We start from the raw sequence: 17,134 nt of genomic DNA, 5'->3' as shown, positions 1-17,134 counted from the left end.
AAGAGGGCTCTGCTATGCTTTGTATGTGGTTTGTCCCCACCAAAACCTATGCCAAAATTTGAAATTTGATCCCCAGTGTGGTGGTGTTGGGAGGTGGGGCCTGGAGGTGTCTGGGCCATGGGGGCCTTCATTAATAGACCAACAGGGTCCTTCAGAGCTAAGTGAGTTCTCGCTCTGGGGGAATGGCCTGGTTCCCAAGAGAGCAAGTGGTTAAAAGAATGGCTTCCTCGGCTTCTCTCTCTTGCTTCTTCTCTTACCGTGTGTCTCTTTGCACACGCCCGGTCCCCTTCTGCTTTCTGCCATGGGTAGAAGCAGCATAAAGGCCTTACCAGATGCAACTGCCTGTCTCAAACTTCCCAGTCACCCATATCATGAGCCAAATAGGCCTTTTTTTCTTTTTCAATTACTCAGTTCTGTTACAGCAACACAAAATGGACCAAGACAGGCTTTTATTATTCTACAAGCTGGAGCAGGAGGATGCAGGAGGATGCAGAGAGAAAGCTTTGCTAGGGCACCCACTTATCTTCCTGAATTTAATCAGTAATGATATGCTCTGTTTTCTTCAGTGATAACGTATGATTTGCTAAAGTAGGTTGGGACATTTTCCCTAATATTATAATTAAATCTTTCACACATCCTTATAATTTAGAATTCCTGACATATTTTTTACTTTAGCTTAACTTTAATTCTTTATCCTTTTATTATAGGAGAGGATATTTTAGGATAGAACGGATAAAGAGCAATTTTATCCTGTTATTTTTATTTTTGTTAAAATATTTTTACCGTAAGCATGCTAGAAGTTAGTCCTAAAGGCCACGGAAGTCAAATTCTACATTGTCTACTTTTTAATCCCTTGAGAGAGAAGGAAACAGCTCCTCTGTCTTCCAATGCACTTGAAGGCTGCCCCCGTCATCTAATCAATCACACCCCCTCATATGACAGGCCACGCTCTGCCTCGGTGGGCTTCCTGGTTCATTTCTGCTTCCGTGTGAGTGGTTTCCATCATGTTGGTTTAGAGGAAAAATATGCACAGAACACAAGACATTCAGGAGATGAATGTTCACCACGGGGCAAATCCATCCATCCTCTTTCTGCGCGTCTGCCTTGGCCACCCAGACTTCTTGCAAATCCCTGTTCTCTGAATTCACGGTGCTTAAGACTCTGCCACACCCAGCAGCACCCTGTTGTCAACCCTCTCAAAAAACGGGCTTCTTAGGACTGGCGTTCTAATGGTTAGCTCTGTGTTTTAAAGCTTTTCCTCAGGCTGCTATCTGCCCTAGGCCTGCATGTGGCGTCTGCTCGGTCTTCCTGGTGGTGCCTGGGCGATGTTTGCAGAGGGGTCAGGGAGCCTCACCAACTCTGCACACTACAGGGAGGCCACAACCTGGGCCGACTCACCCCTCGTCCCTACTTTGGGGAGCACAGACAGACGTGGGTCCCTTTTCAAACTGCCAGCTTACGCCTCCTTCCAAACCCTGAGGAGCGATCACCTTCATTCGATGAAAGGGGGAAGCTAACTCAGCCAGGCTTTGACCAGGGCCAGGCGGGATGGGAACTGGAGCCAGAGCAGTCCTCACGTCCTGGGCTGCCTGGTCCTGCAGAGCACTGAGCAGAGCCAAGGAGTCGGGGTGCTGGGCAGACGGGGCAGGAGGGCTGGGGGACCCTCCGAGGACTCCCATGGAATCTGTGAGAATTCTACTTATTGACTCCAAACCTACTGGAGAGTAGAAGAGCCCTTGGGCCTGGGGCAAACTGAAATGCCCGGGGCAAGGCCTTGGGCCTGGGGCAAACTGAAATGCATGTTTGAGCCTCCACAGTTAAAAAGGGGGAGAGAGAGAGAGAGAGAGAGAGCTTGAGAGAGGGAGAGAGAGAGAAAGTAAGAGCCAGAGAGCACATTATTGAGAAAGAGAGGATGGATAGAGAAGGGAAAGAGAACTATTGATTGATTGATTTGGACTGTCAGATTACTGAGGACCCTTCCCGCCCCCGATGTGACGGCTGCATTTTGTCTGGAGTCTGCTTGGTTCTCCTGGTCAGCTTGCAGGGCTGTGTGGAGCAGGCCGGGATTTGGATTCCCTCGGCTGGAATGCACCCCTCCGGCTGGAATGCACCCCTCAGGCTGCACGTTGGAATCTGAATGGTTAGGAAACCACGCCCAGCTTTCTAAAAAAGACAGGCACTGTCAGAAAACCCTGAGAAGCCCAGACCCACTGCACTCACTCCCCTTCTGGGCTGCTTCCCTGTCATCGTAGCTTGCAACGTGGAGTCTGAGCAACCAAGAGCTGTGATACAAGCTAGGTCACCATAGCGGATGAAAAGGAAGTTTGCTCTTTCTGGATAGTGCACTCAGAGCTCCTGCGGAAAGCCCCAGTGAATGACCAGAATGTATGACTTAATGAACTTCCTAGCCACGTCTTCAGCATGGTCAGCTACAAAAAAACGCGTGGACTGAGGCTGGGCCCACAGTCCTGAGTGAGGACAGGGACTCAGGCTACGGGGCAGTCGTCACAACCTCACCCGCTCAGTGGTCCTGGAGAACCCACGCTTCATTCTAAAAATGTTGCCATTTTTATAAAATACCCTGTGAATTAACTTTTACAGTAAAACCCCCATCCGTGAGTGGGTTTGAATCATCCTTTGAAATTTCAATGCAGGTTTTTAGAAAGCTTGAGGAAGATTCTGGCCTTCTGTTCCGAAGCAGATTTCAGGAAGGGCAGGTGAAACTGCACACAGACGAACTCAATGGGTGTTTGAATCTGTCTGCTCTGGCCCCTGGAAATGCTTGCACTTTCTTACGTTTTGCACAGAGAACAGACCCTGCCCCCACTGTCTTCACTGTCAAGGAGCTCAGCAGCAGCCTCCCCCTCACCTCCACTTTGTTCTAGACGTGAAGTTCCCTATAGGCATCTAAAACCAACTCCTTGTTCCAGGAATATTTCACGCCTCCTTCCAAATCTACTCCCGTCTTCCTGGTTTTCTGACTGGCTTCCTTCCAACGATCCTGCCCAGCTGCATCTGCCCTAAGGGGCCCAGGATGTCCATGGGGGGCTTCAATGGCCTTCTCCACCTTCATGTCAAATTCTTATCTTTCAGGAGAAAGCTGCTTTCTGATGTGAAAATACTGTGACCCTCACCAGGCAGCTTACCTGAAAGCACTGCTATCTTTCTTCTTGAAGAGTTGAGGAAAATTCCGTTTGGAAAAGTAAACACCAAAAAAAAAAAAAAAAAAAAAACACTTTTATGCCCTACTTTTTTTTTTTTTTTTTTTTTTTGAGATGGAGTTTCGCTCTTGTCACCCAGGCTGGAGTGCAGTGGCGCAATCTCCTCACACTGCAATCTCCACCTCACAGGTTCAAGTGATTCTCCTGCCTCAGCCTCCTGAGTAGGTGGGATTACAGGTGCGTGCCAGCAAACCCAGCTAATTTTTTTTATTTCTGTTTTTTGTATTTTTAGTAGAGATGGGGGTTTCACCATGTTGGCCAGGATGGTCTTGATCTTCTGACCTTATGATCCGCCCGCCTTAGACTCCCAAAGTGCTGGGATTACAGGCATGAGCCACTGCGCCCAGCCTATGCCCTACTTTTTATACTAAAACCAGAGTTTAGTCTCTACTCACTCATAAGGTGCCCTCCCCACCCAAAGCTGGTGTGTGCCCTGTGATGGGCAGGCATGAAGATGATGGTGCCCCTACCATGTGCCACCCAAGGAAACAGGGAGGAGGAAGTTAAGAGGGAAAAAAAAGTTCCTTTTATTTGAGATCATGGCATAATTTGGGTGTCCGTGTACGCTGACAGCGTAACGTGGAGTTTAAACTCCAATTCAATTTCCAGCATGGAGTCCTGCAACCGCCTCTTTAAAATGCCCTTGGGGAGGAATGGTCAAAGGATTGGGAAACGCGTCCCAGGCCAGAGAGGAGTGAGGGCAGGGGAAGGCCATGGGAGGATGACAAGGTAAAAAACAAGATGCCTTCCGGGAAGCAGTATCCTGGACAGACATTGAAAAGAGACGCTAGGTCGGCCGGGGAGGCTGCTGGCATCTGAAACCAGAGCTCTGCATGGAAGTCTTTGCTGGGGCGGGGACTCACGGCGTACTCCATGGGCAGAGCATGTAACAGGAGGGGACTCCTGTTCAATGGTGGCCTCGGAAGATAAAGCGGCTTGGCGAGATGACACTGAAACCCAGACATGCACAGGACGCTGCGGGAAAAGGGCTCCGGTGTGCAGCAGGCTTCTCCTGATGCAGTCACTGCGCCTCACACCATGGTCATGACCTTCAGGGCCGTCGGCTGGAACCTACGGATCTTCTTCTTCAGGGCCTTGGAGGCCTTAATACGGCACAGCTTGGGCACGGGGGACAGGAGTGGCCCCGAGCTGACCGGAACCTCCTGGGTCCAGGTCAGCTCCGTGTGCCCGGCTGCCACATAGCCCAGTGCCAGGTCACAGTCCCTGCTCTGGGCGCCGCCCTCCTCGTCGCTGCTGCTGGATTCATGATCTCCGAATCGATTGGTGGTATGGTCACTGGACTCCCCCTCGCTGCTCTCCGGGATGACTGAGGGGAACCTCGGGTCACACTCGGCCGAGTGCTTGGAGGGCTCTGAGTTGCTCCTGGTCTGGGCGTCCTGGCGGACCAGCAAGGGCCGGCCCCGGGCCTGTGGGCCACCTGCTCTTCTGGCCACGGGCCTGGGGGGCCCCAGGTTAGACTCGGGACAGCTGGCCAGGCGGGCCCGGGCTGAGATCTCCATGGTGGACTGCCAGCGGCGATGCTTCCTCCTGGCCACCGAGGTGAGCAGTGCTGCCTCAAAGGGGAACAGGGCTTGGGCTGAGGTCCGGTGGCCCTCCTGCGGGGCCCCCGCCACGGGGACGAGGACAGGCATGGGGTAGAGGGTAGACTCGGAACAGGAGCGCCCGGGTGCCTCCCAGGCCAGGGCCGGCCTCCGCGGGAGCCCACCCCTCCCTGGGGACCAGTGGGCCGGGTCCCACTCCAGGGACGGCTGGGGGGCTGTATGGGCTCCCTCAGGCCTCTCCAGTAGAAGCGGCGGCTGCCTTGCAAACCTCAGCACCTTGTCCGTGGGCCTTCTCTTGATTTTTTCGGCCTTGCTCTTGGGGGGACCCATTTTCAGACTGGCAGCAAAGGACGGGTGGGCAAAGTGCCCAGAGGCCGGTGAGGGGCTGTTGTCCAGCATCCTGGATGGGGATATGACGTTGCCTCGTCCACAGCCCTGAGCTGGGGGTGTCTGCTGGGCCTTCAAGCTGGGAGAGGGCCACGCCATGGTCTCCCTGAGGACACAGCTGTTCGAGGGCTTGGAGCCCTCCTCTGGAAGGTTGCCAGGGTGCTGGGGACCCTCAAGAGGCATGGATCCCTGCTGCTGGGGGCCCCTGCCGGCACCTCTGCTCTGAGCTGGCCCTCCTTCATCCTCCCTCCCTGGGGCGAAGACCAATAGTCGCCCTCCACCATCTGTACTCCAGCCACCCTGCCTCTGTGGGGATGGGGACGCTGCATGCCTTAGAGGTCCCTGTTCTCCCCCGCTACCCTTTGCTGGGGTCTCCCGGCCCCACAGATGCAGCAGCCTGTCGATATAGGCTCTGGCTCTGGCCGGACCAGCCTCGAGGACCGGCCCAGTCTGGATGGTGTTCAGACCTGCGGGGCCTAGGGAGGTCTCCCTGGGGAACGAGGGACCACCGCTCTGTGGGGTTTCCTTAGCCAGGGCAAACAGGGGGCTCTGCAGAGCCACAGCGTGCAGGGGGCTGGGGTACGGGTACATCTCCCTGCCGCCCTGGGACACCAGGTCTTGCCGATACTTGGGGTCTGGCATGTGCAGCGGGATGTCCACCCCCTGGCAGAGGAGCCCGAGGAGCTCAGCATCGGCGCTGGCTTTCTGGGGCCCCGTGTCTGCCAGCAGGGCTCTGTCAAGATCACCTAGGAACGAGAAAAATGAACAAACACGTGACACGGAGAGGATTTCGTGTGCTGTTGATTTCACTTCATGCATGAAATGCAGCCAGGAAGGAAGCGCTGCTCATTCACTGCTTGGAGGAACTCCTGGGTCCCACGGGAGACGGCGACTCCAGTCACCGGGGTCCGCATCTAGGCATGGCGGGGCCCCATCTGCATCTAGACAGAGGGCACAGGGCCCCGTCTGCGTCTAGACACAGGGTGCGGGGCCCTGTTTGCGCCTGCGGCACAGCCCCCTCAGCTCATTCTCATCCTTCCCCTTGAAGGAGAACGCATAGGGAGTAAGAGTCCTCAGTTCAGCGCCCTCATTTCCCTGAAGGCTTGGAGGCTGAAGAGGCCCCGCAGCGGTGGATGGAGCCCAGAGGGAGGCCAGGGGCATGAAGCTAGTCCCTGCAGATGCCCTGGAGGAAACCACGGGGCTTCTCAGTAAGAAAAGACCAAATGGTTGTTACTAAACCAGGCCTTGTATTAGAAATCAAACAAGGCCAAAAATGACATCTGTGCCTTTGGAGACAGTCTGAAGACAACTACAGCCCCTCCCGGGCCAGGGGGTGGGATCCAGGCATGAGCCCTGTTTTCTCCCCACCAGCGCCTTCAACCCCGCTCTCCCTCCAAACACCAGTGGATCTAGGGTTTTTGAAGGATTGTTTTTAAGCTTGCTGATGTCCATTTTAAATATAGGGAAAAGTGCTGTGTGTTAGAAGAGCCAGTGGTGATGCACATGGCCACGTTTGATTCCTGCCTCCATCCAAACCACCACAGGGCCCACGGAGGCCTTCCAGCATCCGTTAGAGCCTGGGGGCGCGCCCATGTGGGGTCCCTGGCTCTGCCCTCAACAGCTGGGGACTGCACTCCGTCATCCCCTGTGCCTGAGATGAGACCCCCACCTTCCCTGGCGGTTTCTTACCTGTAGACACCGGCCTGGGCCAGAATGTGCCCCACGGCTGGCCTGCATTCTCCATGCTGCCCCGGGGTCTGGTGCCCCCCTCGGTAGCCTGGGGTCTCCACGCTGGCACAGTAGTCTCATCAACCGACCGGGGCCTCCAGTCCCCCATGCTGGGCCTGGCCTTGGGGGCCTGGGCCACAGGCAACAAACTGCCCAGCGAGGGAGAGATGTGGTCACTGCAGACAGAGGCACAGGACGTGGACAGGGAGCAGGATCCACCGTCGCTCATCTCGTAAAAGCCTGGACACAGCAGACAAGGCAGGTCAGTGACTCCCATGCAGAAGAGCCCAGGGACCCCTTTGCTCCTGAGCTTGTCACGGCACAGGGGGGCCCAGGGGAACCCCTGAGCTGAGGCTACCAGAGGCTGTGGGCCGTCGTCCACACGGCCGGCCTGGGAGAGTGTGGCTCAGGTGAAGATGCTCAGGATTCTTCTCGGGGGCTGTCAGTGAGTTGATGAGAGTCCGCTCCACCCCCGCTCGGCAGCACTGGCCCTCCCTTTTCCTGGCAAGTGGTCCCTTTAGTCCTGGGTGGTCGATGCCTGCCTAAGGGGTGGCCTCTTCCTCTGGATTTCAGCCTGTTTAGGACAGGCCCCTGGCCCCTGTCCCTCTCTCTTCCCTGGCGCCTGCCAAGTTGAGAAGGAGACCAAGCTGGGGAGGTGCTTCAGCCCCAGGCCTCCTGAGTCCAACAATGTCACTTAGACCACAGTGTGATTTTTGCAAATTAAAAAAATAAGAGCGAGGTAGCCAATTAATATATATGCCCTGAGAAAGGCTTCGGTGTTGCCTCCTAACTTTCAGATCAGCCTGATGAAGCGGCCGCCTCCCTGCACGGACACCGGGAGAGCAGTGGAACGGAATTTCAGCCCGAGAGGGACTGGCGGGACAGGCTTCACCTCTGCCTGGGCTGCATGCCTGCCCCTGTGTCCAGGAGGTCAGGGCACCCTAGTACCTGAGCTGGGCCTGCTGTCGCTGTCCAGGGCCTCCCCAGAGGCTGTGCCCACATCCAGCTGCAGCTTGCTGATCTGCAGGTCCAGCTGGTCCAGGTGGGTCTTCAGGCCGATGTCCTGCTGTCTCAGCCGGGACTGAGAAGGGAAAGAAGAGAAAGGGAACTATTGTACCAACGGAAACCAAAACTTAAGGCTCAAAGGGGTGAACCATGCATTGTGAATGTAATTTGAACTCCCAGAGTCCACACGAAACACATCTTCTAAATCTGGCTGCTGCCCCTGCTCATTCTGAAGCCATTTCCTTGCTCCACCGTCAGAAAAAGAAAGGTCTACTGACCCATTCCCCCCCCACACACACGCACACAGGTTTTCTCCAGTTCAGGCTGCTTCACTTATCCGCACTTTCCAAATTACATTTCTTTATAAGGATACAGTATACTACAGCTTATGAGATTGAAATCAGGATCAAAAGCAACACCTCCTTTTGGCAGACAGGAACAACCTGCACCGTCTATTTGGCTGCGTTTTTCAGCCTGCATAAGGGTTTACCCTCCTGTGGTAATGCTTTGCGCATCTTGTGCCTGGGTGCGGTGGCGTCCTTTTACTCGGCCGCCTCTGGGCTCCTGGTGCCTGCAGAGCACAAACCTTTTGACTTTTCAAGAAGGTAAGAAAGTCCCTTGGAAAGAAAGAAAAGCTCCTCCTTCACTAATAAGTCCCTTCCCCTTCCCTGATAGAAGAAGTAACATTTTGAACTGTTACAGGCTTTGGCAGAGCTACCAGGGGAGAAGGTTCTCCGCAAAACATGGAAACTGTCAGCTTTACCTGGAATAAATGCAGTGTGAAAATCAGCCTTCAGGATCTTTTGTTTTGTTTTGTTTTGGAGACAGGGTCTTGTGCTGTTGCCCAGGCTGGAGTGCAGTGGTGCGATCACCGCACCGCTCACTGCAGCATCGACCTCCCCAGGCTCAGGTGATCCTCCCTCCTTAGCCTCCCAAGTCTCTGGGACTACAGGCATGCACCAACATGCCCTGCTAATTATGTATTTTTTGTAGAGATGGGGTCTTGCCATGTTGCCCAGGCTGGTCTCCAACTCCTAGGCTTAAGTGGTCTACCTGCCTTGGCCTCCCAAGGTGCTGGGATTACAGGCATGTGCCTGGCCAAGGGACTGTGTATTTAGAAGTTTCCATCACAGCCCTGCCCTGAGAGGCTGCGCCTTCTCCCGGCCTCAGCTTCCCCAACTCTAAAAAGCTTATTATGAGCATGTGTGTGTGTTTTTCTTTCAATTCTAAAACATTTCTTGTTTTGATGAACAATCAAGATTAAGGCAAATAATTAATGAATGTAATTATGTGGTTGGTTCTCTTAAGAAAATGATTAATTCTATTTCAAATTTTACGTGGGAAAGGAGCAGTTCCCCTGAGTCCCATAACCTGGGCCTCAGGGAATCACTTCAGTAATTTCCACAATATGAGAAATCATTACAAGACAGAGGCAGGTTGCAATGCTTTCCTGTTCTGATGAGAGAAAGACTTCTCCGATTTTCCAAACGCAAGTGCCCACTATCAGCATGGATGAGGGGACGGAGGCCCGGCTCGACCCAGCGCACAGCTTCTGTGCCAGGAGCAGAACTCCTCCTCCAGGACCCAGCTCCGGGGCCTCCCAACAACCTCCAAAGTTTGCACAGTGACAGAATCTGAAGCCATAATATTATCTGTGAATGTGAACACGGCAAAAACCAATCCTGAATTTAATCAAAACGTTATGCTTCCAGCATCACCCAGCTTCATGTAAACATACTGGTTTCTGACCCTGCACATTTTCACACAGCTAAACCGCTATCCAAGTGAACAGCACCACCAACCAAGCCTGCGCAGCACACACAGGCGGGCTCTCCCACACCAGTTATGCAAAGAGGAAGCCTGGATCCAAACAAAGGGGCCGCGTGGATTCTCATAGCCCATGATTTTTCTTTTTCCTGTCGTAAAACAAAACCCAAGGTACCGACAGAAAATCAAGTTCCTTGGTGAGGCCACACCTCAACGTTTGAAAGGATCTATGTGCCTTTTCCTCTTCCAAATCACACTCTCCTGCACCCCAGCCAGCTTTGTCCTCCTCCTCCAGCCCCCTTCCCGCCCCCATGTCTGTGCTGGGTTAATTGCTTTGTGATTAATGTTTGGCCAGCCAGGCCTTCAGTTGCTGGTTTCTGATTAATGGTCTAGGGGCTGCAGGACGCACAGAGCTCTCAGGCACTCACAGGTTATTTATTACGTCCTCAGGTCCCCTCTGCGTCTGCAGGACTCCACCATTCAGGATTTACTCCCTGCCTGTAACCCTGACCACTGTCCCTAACCCCGACTGCTGTCCCTAACTTGGGGTTTGTATGACTGTGCTTTACATTAACTCTTTCTTAGGGTTAGACTTTGTGCTCACAGTCACAAAATATATGCGGCCAGGAAGGAGGAGAGTCCACTGCAAGGCCAGCCCCAGAGCGTGATCTCCACGCATGTCCACGATTGGACTGACTCACTCCACAGCAGCAAGCGAGCCCTGGGTGGCCTCCGTGCTCTACTTCCCTCTGCAAGCATTCAGGCTAACTCCAGGCGGCCCTCTGCAAGCGTTCAGGCTAACTCCAGGCAACCGTGGCCAAAGTGTGCTCTGGGGGCATCTGTGCCAAACCCCTGGGCCTGGGGAAGGGGCAGGAGGGCCTGGTATAAACGCGCTCATACCAAGCCTCTCCAGGCAGTGGGATCAGCTGGGCATACCTGCAGACCCCAGGCTCCAGGCCCCACTCATTTCCTGAGACCCTACCGGGTAAGCCTGGAAACCTGCATTTTAACAAGCTTCCCAGGGACCACAAAAGTTCCTTATGACAACAAAAAGTTTGAGGACTTCTATTCCAGGGGGTGCTGTTAAAAAAAAAAAAAAAGGCTAATCCCTTTCTTTGAAATGCATTCTTTATGCACTGCAAGAGAATGACCTGATTTCCACGTGCTGTGCCTTTTCCGTGTGCAAGTCAATAGTCCAGCCACCGCCACACCTCTAGGGCACATGCGGAGGATCAGCATGAAAAAGGCCTTACTGTTCAGGATACGGAGATGGGATCTGAAACACCTCCTTTCTATCCCTGAATTCCAAGGCTATGCCCTCCATTCTGGAGAGAGGTAAATGCTATTACCTAAGTTTAAAAGAGGCCTGTCAATCAACAGCAAAGGGGTCCCCGGTTCACAGACTGGACTCATGGATTTAAAAGCACTACCGAAGCCTTGCAGGTTTCTGGGGATGGCTGGCCCTCATGCGTGGCCTTGAGCAAGTTCTCACCCTGCCTCCCTTGGTTCCCCTGTGTGTTCGCAAAGCAAGCACAGTCGGCCCAAGGAAAATGCCGGGCATCAAGTTTATGCTGCAGAATCAGACGTACAGCTTGCTCCTGCAGCATGGAATGTGGGAAGCTGCCAGGGAAAAGGAATCGTTGCAAGCTGCCACTTTTAGAACAAGTCACGACCAGCAATGTCAAGATGGGGAAATTCTTCCGGATAAGATTTCATTGCCGACTCCCAGAGCTCTTCTGCATCTTTCCCCTTGTGGAGACAGTACCCACTGGTGAAGGATGGGGTTTTTGGTCTACACGTGGGCTTCGAGTTCCAGGAAGCGGATGCAGTCTCTCTATCTACGGCTTGTTGGGGAACCCAACCCTTATGAATATGGGAATGGCCGGCACTTCTTGGGAACGACAACCTTCCTCACAAACATACATGAGGACGCAGAGTGAACCCTCTCTGGATTGGCCACGCAGCAGCAAACCCACTTGGGTCGGAGGGCATGGGGATCTCATCAGCTTAGAAACTCAGAACAGGAAGATCCCAAATTCTGAAATCATTTTCCCTTTTGTTGCAGCAATAAAAGCCACTCATTTATTTATTCAACAGAATCCTACTAAGCACCGCCTACTGCACTCTCCTTTGTGACACAGCAATTAAAAAGGTGCAGCACATTGCGATAAGCCGTGAAGTGATGAGTGCTGCTATTTTCCTGACTGTTTAAATCCCTGGAAATGCCAACAATCATTCTCACCTGAGAATTCCTGTAGGCTAAAGCTGCTCAGGGCCTGATAAATGTTCTTCCTGCCTTCACACCTGAATGATGACCAACGGCCAGGTGAGCACCAGGGTGGGCGGAGGGGACCCTGAGTTAGGTGGGAGTTGCTGGAGTGTGTAACTGCTCCAGCAAGCAAGGCTTTTCATTGTATTCAACACTATAGAACTGCTATCACTCCTAATGTTTTTCCCTGTAAGAAAAATGTAAAAGTGTTAAGCCCTGGGCTGATGTCACACAAATTCAATTATTCTTCTCTTTTGATCACATAATCCATCCCGAGAACAAAGTTTCAAGACAAAGTCTGCATGTTCCTTCTGGTCCCCACATTAAAAAAATAATAATAAAATAAACAAAAAACCTGTTTGATCTTCTCTTCCAAAAGGCTACTTGTAATTAGAGGCTGAGGACTTGCAAGTTTGATTTGTATATTTCTTAAGCCAAGTTAATCATCACCTGCACTCTCACCCCCTCGACGGAACAGTTGAAGCCAGCATCTCAGCAGCACCCCCTTCCCATCACATGCGTCTAACACATCTGTGGCTGTCGCGTGCTGAGCTGAGGTCACGCAGAAGCTCAGATTGTGTCTGGGTGCAAACACACAAATGACCTAAACACACGGTCAGGATTTGGTCACTGGGTGAGTAAACAAAGTCTCTACACCAGCTACTTTCCTCACAGGAGGCATCAGGGGCAGAGTTGGGAGCCCAGGTTAATCCCACACAGTCTGCCACCTCCGTCTTCCACAAGGTCAGGAGATAACCGGGATCCTGGGAGGCATCCCACACACTGGGATTCTTTAATCCTGAAGGGTTTGCTACTTTAACAACCTGGCTGAGCCAGCTAGGCTGACGGTCATGCCACAGCTTCACGTGGGCAACGTTCAGAGGCAGCAACTTTTAACAGGACAGACTTAAATTTCTAATGTAAAAGAAATTTCACTTAGTGTAATAGAGGTAACACGAGTAAACAGATATCTTTCTCTAGCCTTTTTAGTTTGTCTTTAAGAAAATACAGCAACTATGAAAACTCTTGTGCGTTGTTTCCAGTAAATTTTACAAAATCATACAATAACATAATAAGCAGAGGGGTAATGACTGGAGTTTCTTTCATTGTGTGAAAGGAGGGGTTCAGAGCGCCCAGGTAGTGCTGAAGAGGGCCGGTGGCAAGGAACTCAAAGAGTCTTTCCTCTGGATCAGAGGACACGCCTCTTCTTACAGGTCAGGTCACATTTTAAAGTTGAAGAGGCCTTTGTCAGCGACATGCTTTCCCCCAATACTTTATTACAGCGACGCGACCTGTAAGAAACGTCAGCACATTCCTGAGGACAAGTCGGGGTGCGCTTTACCACGCGGACACTGTTGCCCCTAACCCAAGACAGCAGGGGGGACCCGGTACCCCGGGAAGTGATGCCAGGATCCCGAGCCCACCTCCGCCCGGGGAAAGTCGGTCAGTACCCATAGGTCAGAACAATGCTGTAACTAACCAACAGGGTGTCTCCCCCAAATCTGCCAGTTTCGGGATCCTGGCGTGGGTGGGCGCACATCCACGCAGGGTGGAGCGCGGGCTGCAGCCCCGGGCAGTTTTCAGGGTCCTCATCTGTGCGCTTCACCTCTAGGCACCTGCGCGCGGGGCCTCCGCGTCCCCCTCCTTGGAGACCCAACTGCATTCCAATCAAATCCCAAAGGACGTCCCCTCCATCCATCAGACGCCCCCCTCCCGCTAACACACAGTCTCGGCCGGCACCGGGAGGGAGCAGCGCCTGTGGCCCGCAAACCCCGCAGCCCCGAGTCCCGGCGCCCGGTCCTTACCAGCTGTTCCTGCAGCGCGGCCAGCGCCGCCTCCAGCTGCTGCTCGGGGCCGTGGGGACCGTGGGGACCGCAGGGCGCGGCGGGCGCGGGCGGGGGCTGCAGGGCCAGGGCGCCCCGTACCCGCTCCTGCTGCGTGGCGCGCAGCCCCTGGAGCTCCTGCAGCCCCGCGAACGCCGCGCGCAACCTCGCGCCCAACCTACGGCGGTCCCAGCTCGCGGGCCCCGGGGGTCCGCCCGGCGTCCACATCTCCCGGGCAGTGTCCCGGCCTCCCGAACCCCACGAGCTGCGCCGGAGGCCCAGCGCGCGCGGATCCCGAGCTGTGTCGCGGGTCCTCCTGCGCCTCCTCTCTCCGCCCCTGGCTCCACAGGTCGCCAAGGTGGGCTGGAATCTGCGGCCGGTCGCTGAGGGCGGGGTCTGCACGCGCCCCGAGGTCACCGCGGCTGCCCCTGGGCCCGCCCCGCAGACCCCCCAGGGTCCCTCGCCGACTGCGGGCAGGGCGGGCGCACCCACACCACGGGGCCAGCTGAGCGCGTCCGTGACTTCAGCGGGGAGGGCCAGCCGGGAGGAGGAGCCCGGGGGAGAGGGGCAAGGAGGCGCAAGTGGAACAAAGGCGGAGAAAGGACTTGTTAAGGTTTTAAAATGTTTATAAAGATAAATTATTGGGACATTATCACATTGCAAGGACCATGTTACCATTACAATCGCAGTAGAGATTTCAAAACCTTGCAGTTTGGAAACCGCACGTTGCTTGCTTTTTTTTTTTTTTTTTTTTTTTTTTTGAGACAGGGTCTTGCTCTGTCGCCCAGGCTGGAGTGCAGTGGCCGGATCTCATCTCACTGCAACCTCCACCTCCCGGGTTCAAGCGATTCTTCTGCTTCACCCTCCCAAGTAGATGGGACTACAGGCAGGCACGACTATACTCGGCTAATTTTTGTATTTTCAGCACAGACGGAGTTTCACCATGTTGGCCAGGCTGCTCAGCTTGCTTTTTAAATTTTTAAAATAATAGCTTAAGATGCAGTTCACATACCATAAAACTCACATTATTTAAGGTGTACAGTTCCACAGTTTTTTAGTATATTAACGAAGTTGTGTTCACTACCCTCAAAAGAAACCCTGTTCTCATCGGTAGCTACCCCCATTCCCTCTCCCGCACCCCCACACATAGAACCACCACCCTGCGGTTTCTGGCAGTTCATGGAAATGGAGTCACCCGCCAGGTGGTCTCTGTGGGGGCTCCTTTCGGTAGGTGTTTTCAAGGTGCGTCTGTGCTGCAGATTGCATCAGAACTTTATTCCTTTGTGTGTCTAAATAATATTCCACTGCATGGCAGTGCCAAATTTTGTTTATCCATTCATCTGTTGATGACATGTGAGTTGTTCCATTTTTTAGCGATCACGAATAATGCTGCAAGGACATTCCTGTATGAGTTCTTGTGTGGCAATATGTTTTCATTGTACCTAAGAGTGGAATGGCTGGATCGTAGGTGACTACTGTGCTTAACCTTGTGAGGAACTGCCAGACTGCTTCCCAAGTGGAATCCCACCAGCCAGTGGGGTATGAGGGTTCCATTTTCTCCGTGTGCACACCAACCTCTGTCTTTAGTCCAGCAGATGTGAAGTGGTATCTCCCTGTGGTTTTGATTTGTGTTTCCCTAATGGTTAAGGACGTTGAGCATCTTTTCATGTGCTTGTTGTATATTTCCTTTGGAGAACTGTCTATTCAGATCCTTGGCCCATTTTAAAATTTAGGTTGTGTTTTCGTTATTGAGATGTGAGTATTCAATATACAATTCCCTTATCAGACGTGATTTGCACTTCCCTTATGAAATACAAGATTGGCAAATAATTTTTCCATGTTGTGAGTTTTTTTCTTGTTCTTGATAGTGTCCCTTGCAACAAAAAATGTTTATAATTTTGATGAAGTCCGGTTTATCTACTTTGTTGTTGCTTATGCTTTGGATGTCCTAACAAACCATTGTCTAATCCAAAAACAAAGTTTACAGCTATGATTTCTAAGATTTTGCTGTAGTCTTAGCACTTACATTTAAGCCTTTGTTCTATTTTGCATTAATTTCTGTATATGGTGTGAGGTAGGGGCCCCTTCTTTTACATTTAGATACCCAGTTGTCCCAGTACCATTTGTTGAAACGACAATTCTTTCCCTATTGAATTGTCTTGGGACACTTGTTGAAAATCAGTTGATCCAGAAATCAGTTTCTGGTTTCTCAGTTCCATTGCATTGGAATATATGTGTATTCTTATGCCAGTACTACACTGTTTCAATCATTGTAGCTTTGTAATAAGTTTTGAGGTCAGGAAATGTGAGTCCTCCAATTTTTTCTTTTCCAAGATTGTTTTGGCTGATCTGCATCTTTTGATTTCTTTTTCTTCTTCTCCTTCTCCTTCTCCTTCTCCTTCTCCTTCTCCTTCTCCTTCTCCTCCTCCTTCTCCTCCTCCTTCTCCTCCTCCTTCTCCTCCTCCTTCTCCTCCTCCTTCTCCTCCTCGTTCTCCTCCTCCTCCTCCTCCTCCTTCTTCTTCTTCTTCTTCTTTCTTCTTCTTCGACAGGGCCTTGCTGTGTTACCCAGGCTGGAGTGCAGTGGCACGGTCTCAGCTCATCCTCCACCTCCCAGGTTCAAGCAATTCTCGTGCCTCAGCCTCCTGAGTAGCTGTGATTACAAGCACATGCCACCACAGCTGGCTACTTTTTGTATTTTTAGTAGAGACAGGGCTTTGCCATGATGTCCAGGCTGGTCTCTAACTGCCGACCTCAGGTGATCTGCCTGCCTAGCCTCCCAAAGTCCTGGGATTACAGGTGTGAGCCTCTATTCCTGGCCAGCGTCTTTCGATTTCTATATGAATTTTAGGATCAGATTGTCAATTTCAGCAAAGAAGCCATGTGGGATTTGGATGTGAATTGCAACTAAATCTGTTTACCTATTGCAGGTATTGCTACTTTAAGGTTAAATCTTCTGAACCATAAACATAGGATGTCTTTCCATTTATTTAGGTCTTCATTAATTTCTTTTGACAGTGCTTTGTAGTTTCCGCATAGAAGTCTTGTACTTTCTAAGTATTTTATTATTTTTGACACAATTGTACATGGAATTGTTTTCTAATTTTATTTTCAGAACATTCATTGTTAGTGTATAAAAATTAAATATTGATTGGAAGGCCAGGCATAGTAGCACACACCTGTAATCCCAGCACTTTGGGAGACTGAGGCACGTGTATCACTTGAGCTCAGGCGTTCCAGAGCAGCCTGGGCACCATGATAAAACCCTGTCTCTACCAAAAATATAAAAAATAGCAAGGGTATGGTGGCATGCGCCTATAGTTTCAGCTACTCAGGAGGGAGGCTGAGGTCAGAGGATCCATTGAACCCTGGAGG

General features: G+C 52.1%; 1 protein-coding gene across 2 annotated transcripts; it reads right to left on the bottom strand.

Moving 5' to 3' along the window:
- Positions 1–3,724: 3,724 nt before the first annotated feature.
- Positions 3,725–14,105, bottom strand: DACT2 (dishevelled binding antagonist of beta catenin 2). 2 transcript variants are annotated; one of them, XM_025383798.1, is made up of 4 exons: positions 13,745–14,105; positions 7,847–7,979; positions 6,860–7,138; positions 3,725–5,916 (listed from the first exon to the last, which is right to left on the bottom strand). In XM_025383798.1, the coding sequence occupies exons 1-4, from the start codon at positions 13,988–13,990 to the stop codon at positions 4,253–4,255; spliced, it is 2,322 nt and encodes a 773-aa protein (XP_025239583.1). In that variant the 5' UTR covers positions 13,991–14,105; the 3' UTR covers positions 3,725–4,252. The 2 variants fall into 2 exon arrangements, with proteins under 2 accessions (XP_025239583.1, XP_025239584.1); XM_025383799.1 differs by lacking the exon at positions 7,847–7,979 and having other exon boundaries at positions 6,860–7,014; positions 14,011–14,105.
- Positions 14,106–17,134: the final 3,029 nt, after the last annotated feature.

Source organism: Theropithecus gelada, chromosome 4, assembly GCF_003255815.1.
Source record: "Theropithecus gelada isolate Dixy chromosome 4, Tgel_1.0, whole genome shotgun sequence".
Classification (NCBI taxonomy): domain Eukaryota; kingdom Metazoa; phylum Chordata; class Mammalia; order Primates; family Cercopithecidae; genus Theropithecus; species Theropithecus gelada.
The sequence above is the reverse complement of the archived record's forward strand: the minus strand, read 5'-3'. Positions and strand labels throughout refer to the sequence as shown.

Bases quoted from the DNA above. Each gene is read 5' to 3' on its own strand.
- DACT2 (XM_025383798.1), bottom strand. From the start codon at position 13,990: ATGTGGACGCCGGGCGGACCCCCGGGGCCCGCGAGCTGGGACCGCCGT. The intron at 7,980-13,744 runs GTAAGGACCGGG...TTCCCTTCTCAG, and splicing joins CCGCGCTGCAGGAACAGCTG to TCCCGGCTGAGACAGCAGGA. The intron at 5,917-6,859 runs GTAAGAAACCGC...TCTCGTTCCTAG, and splicing joins GCCCAGGCCGGTGTCTACAG to GTGATCTTGACAGAGCCCTG.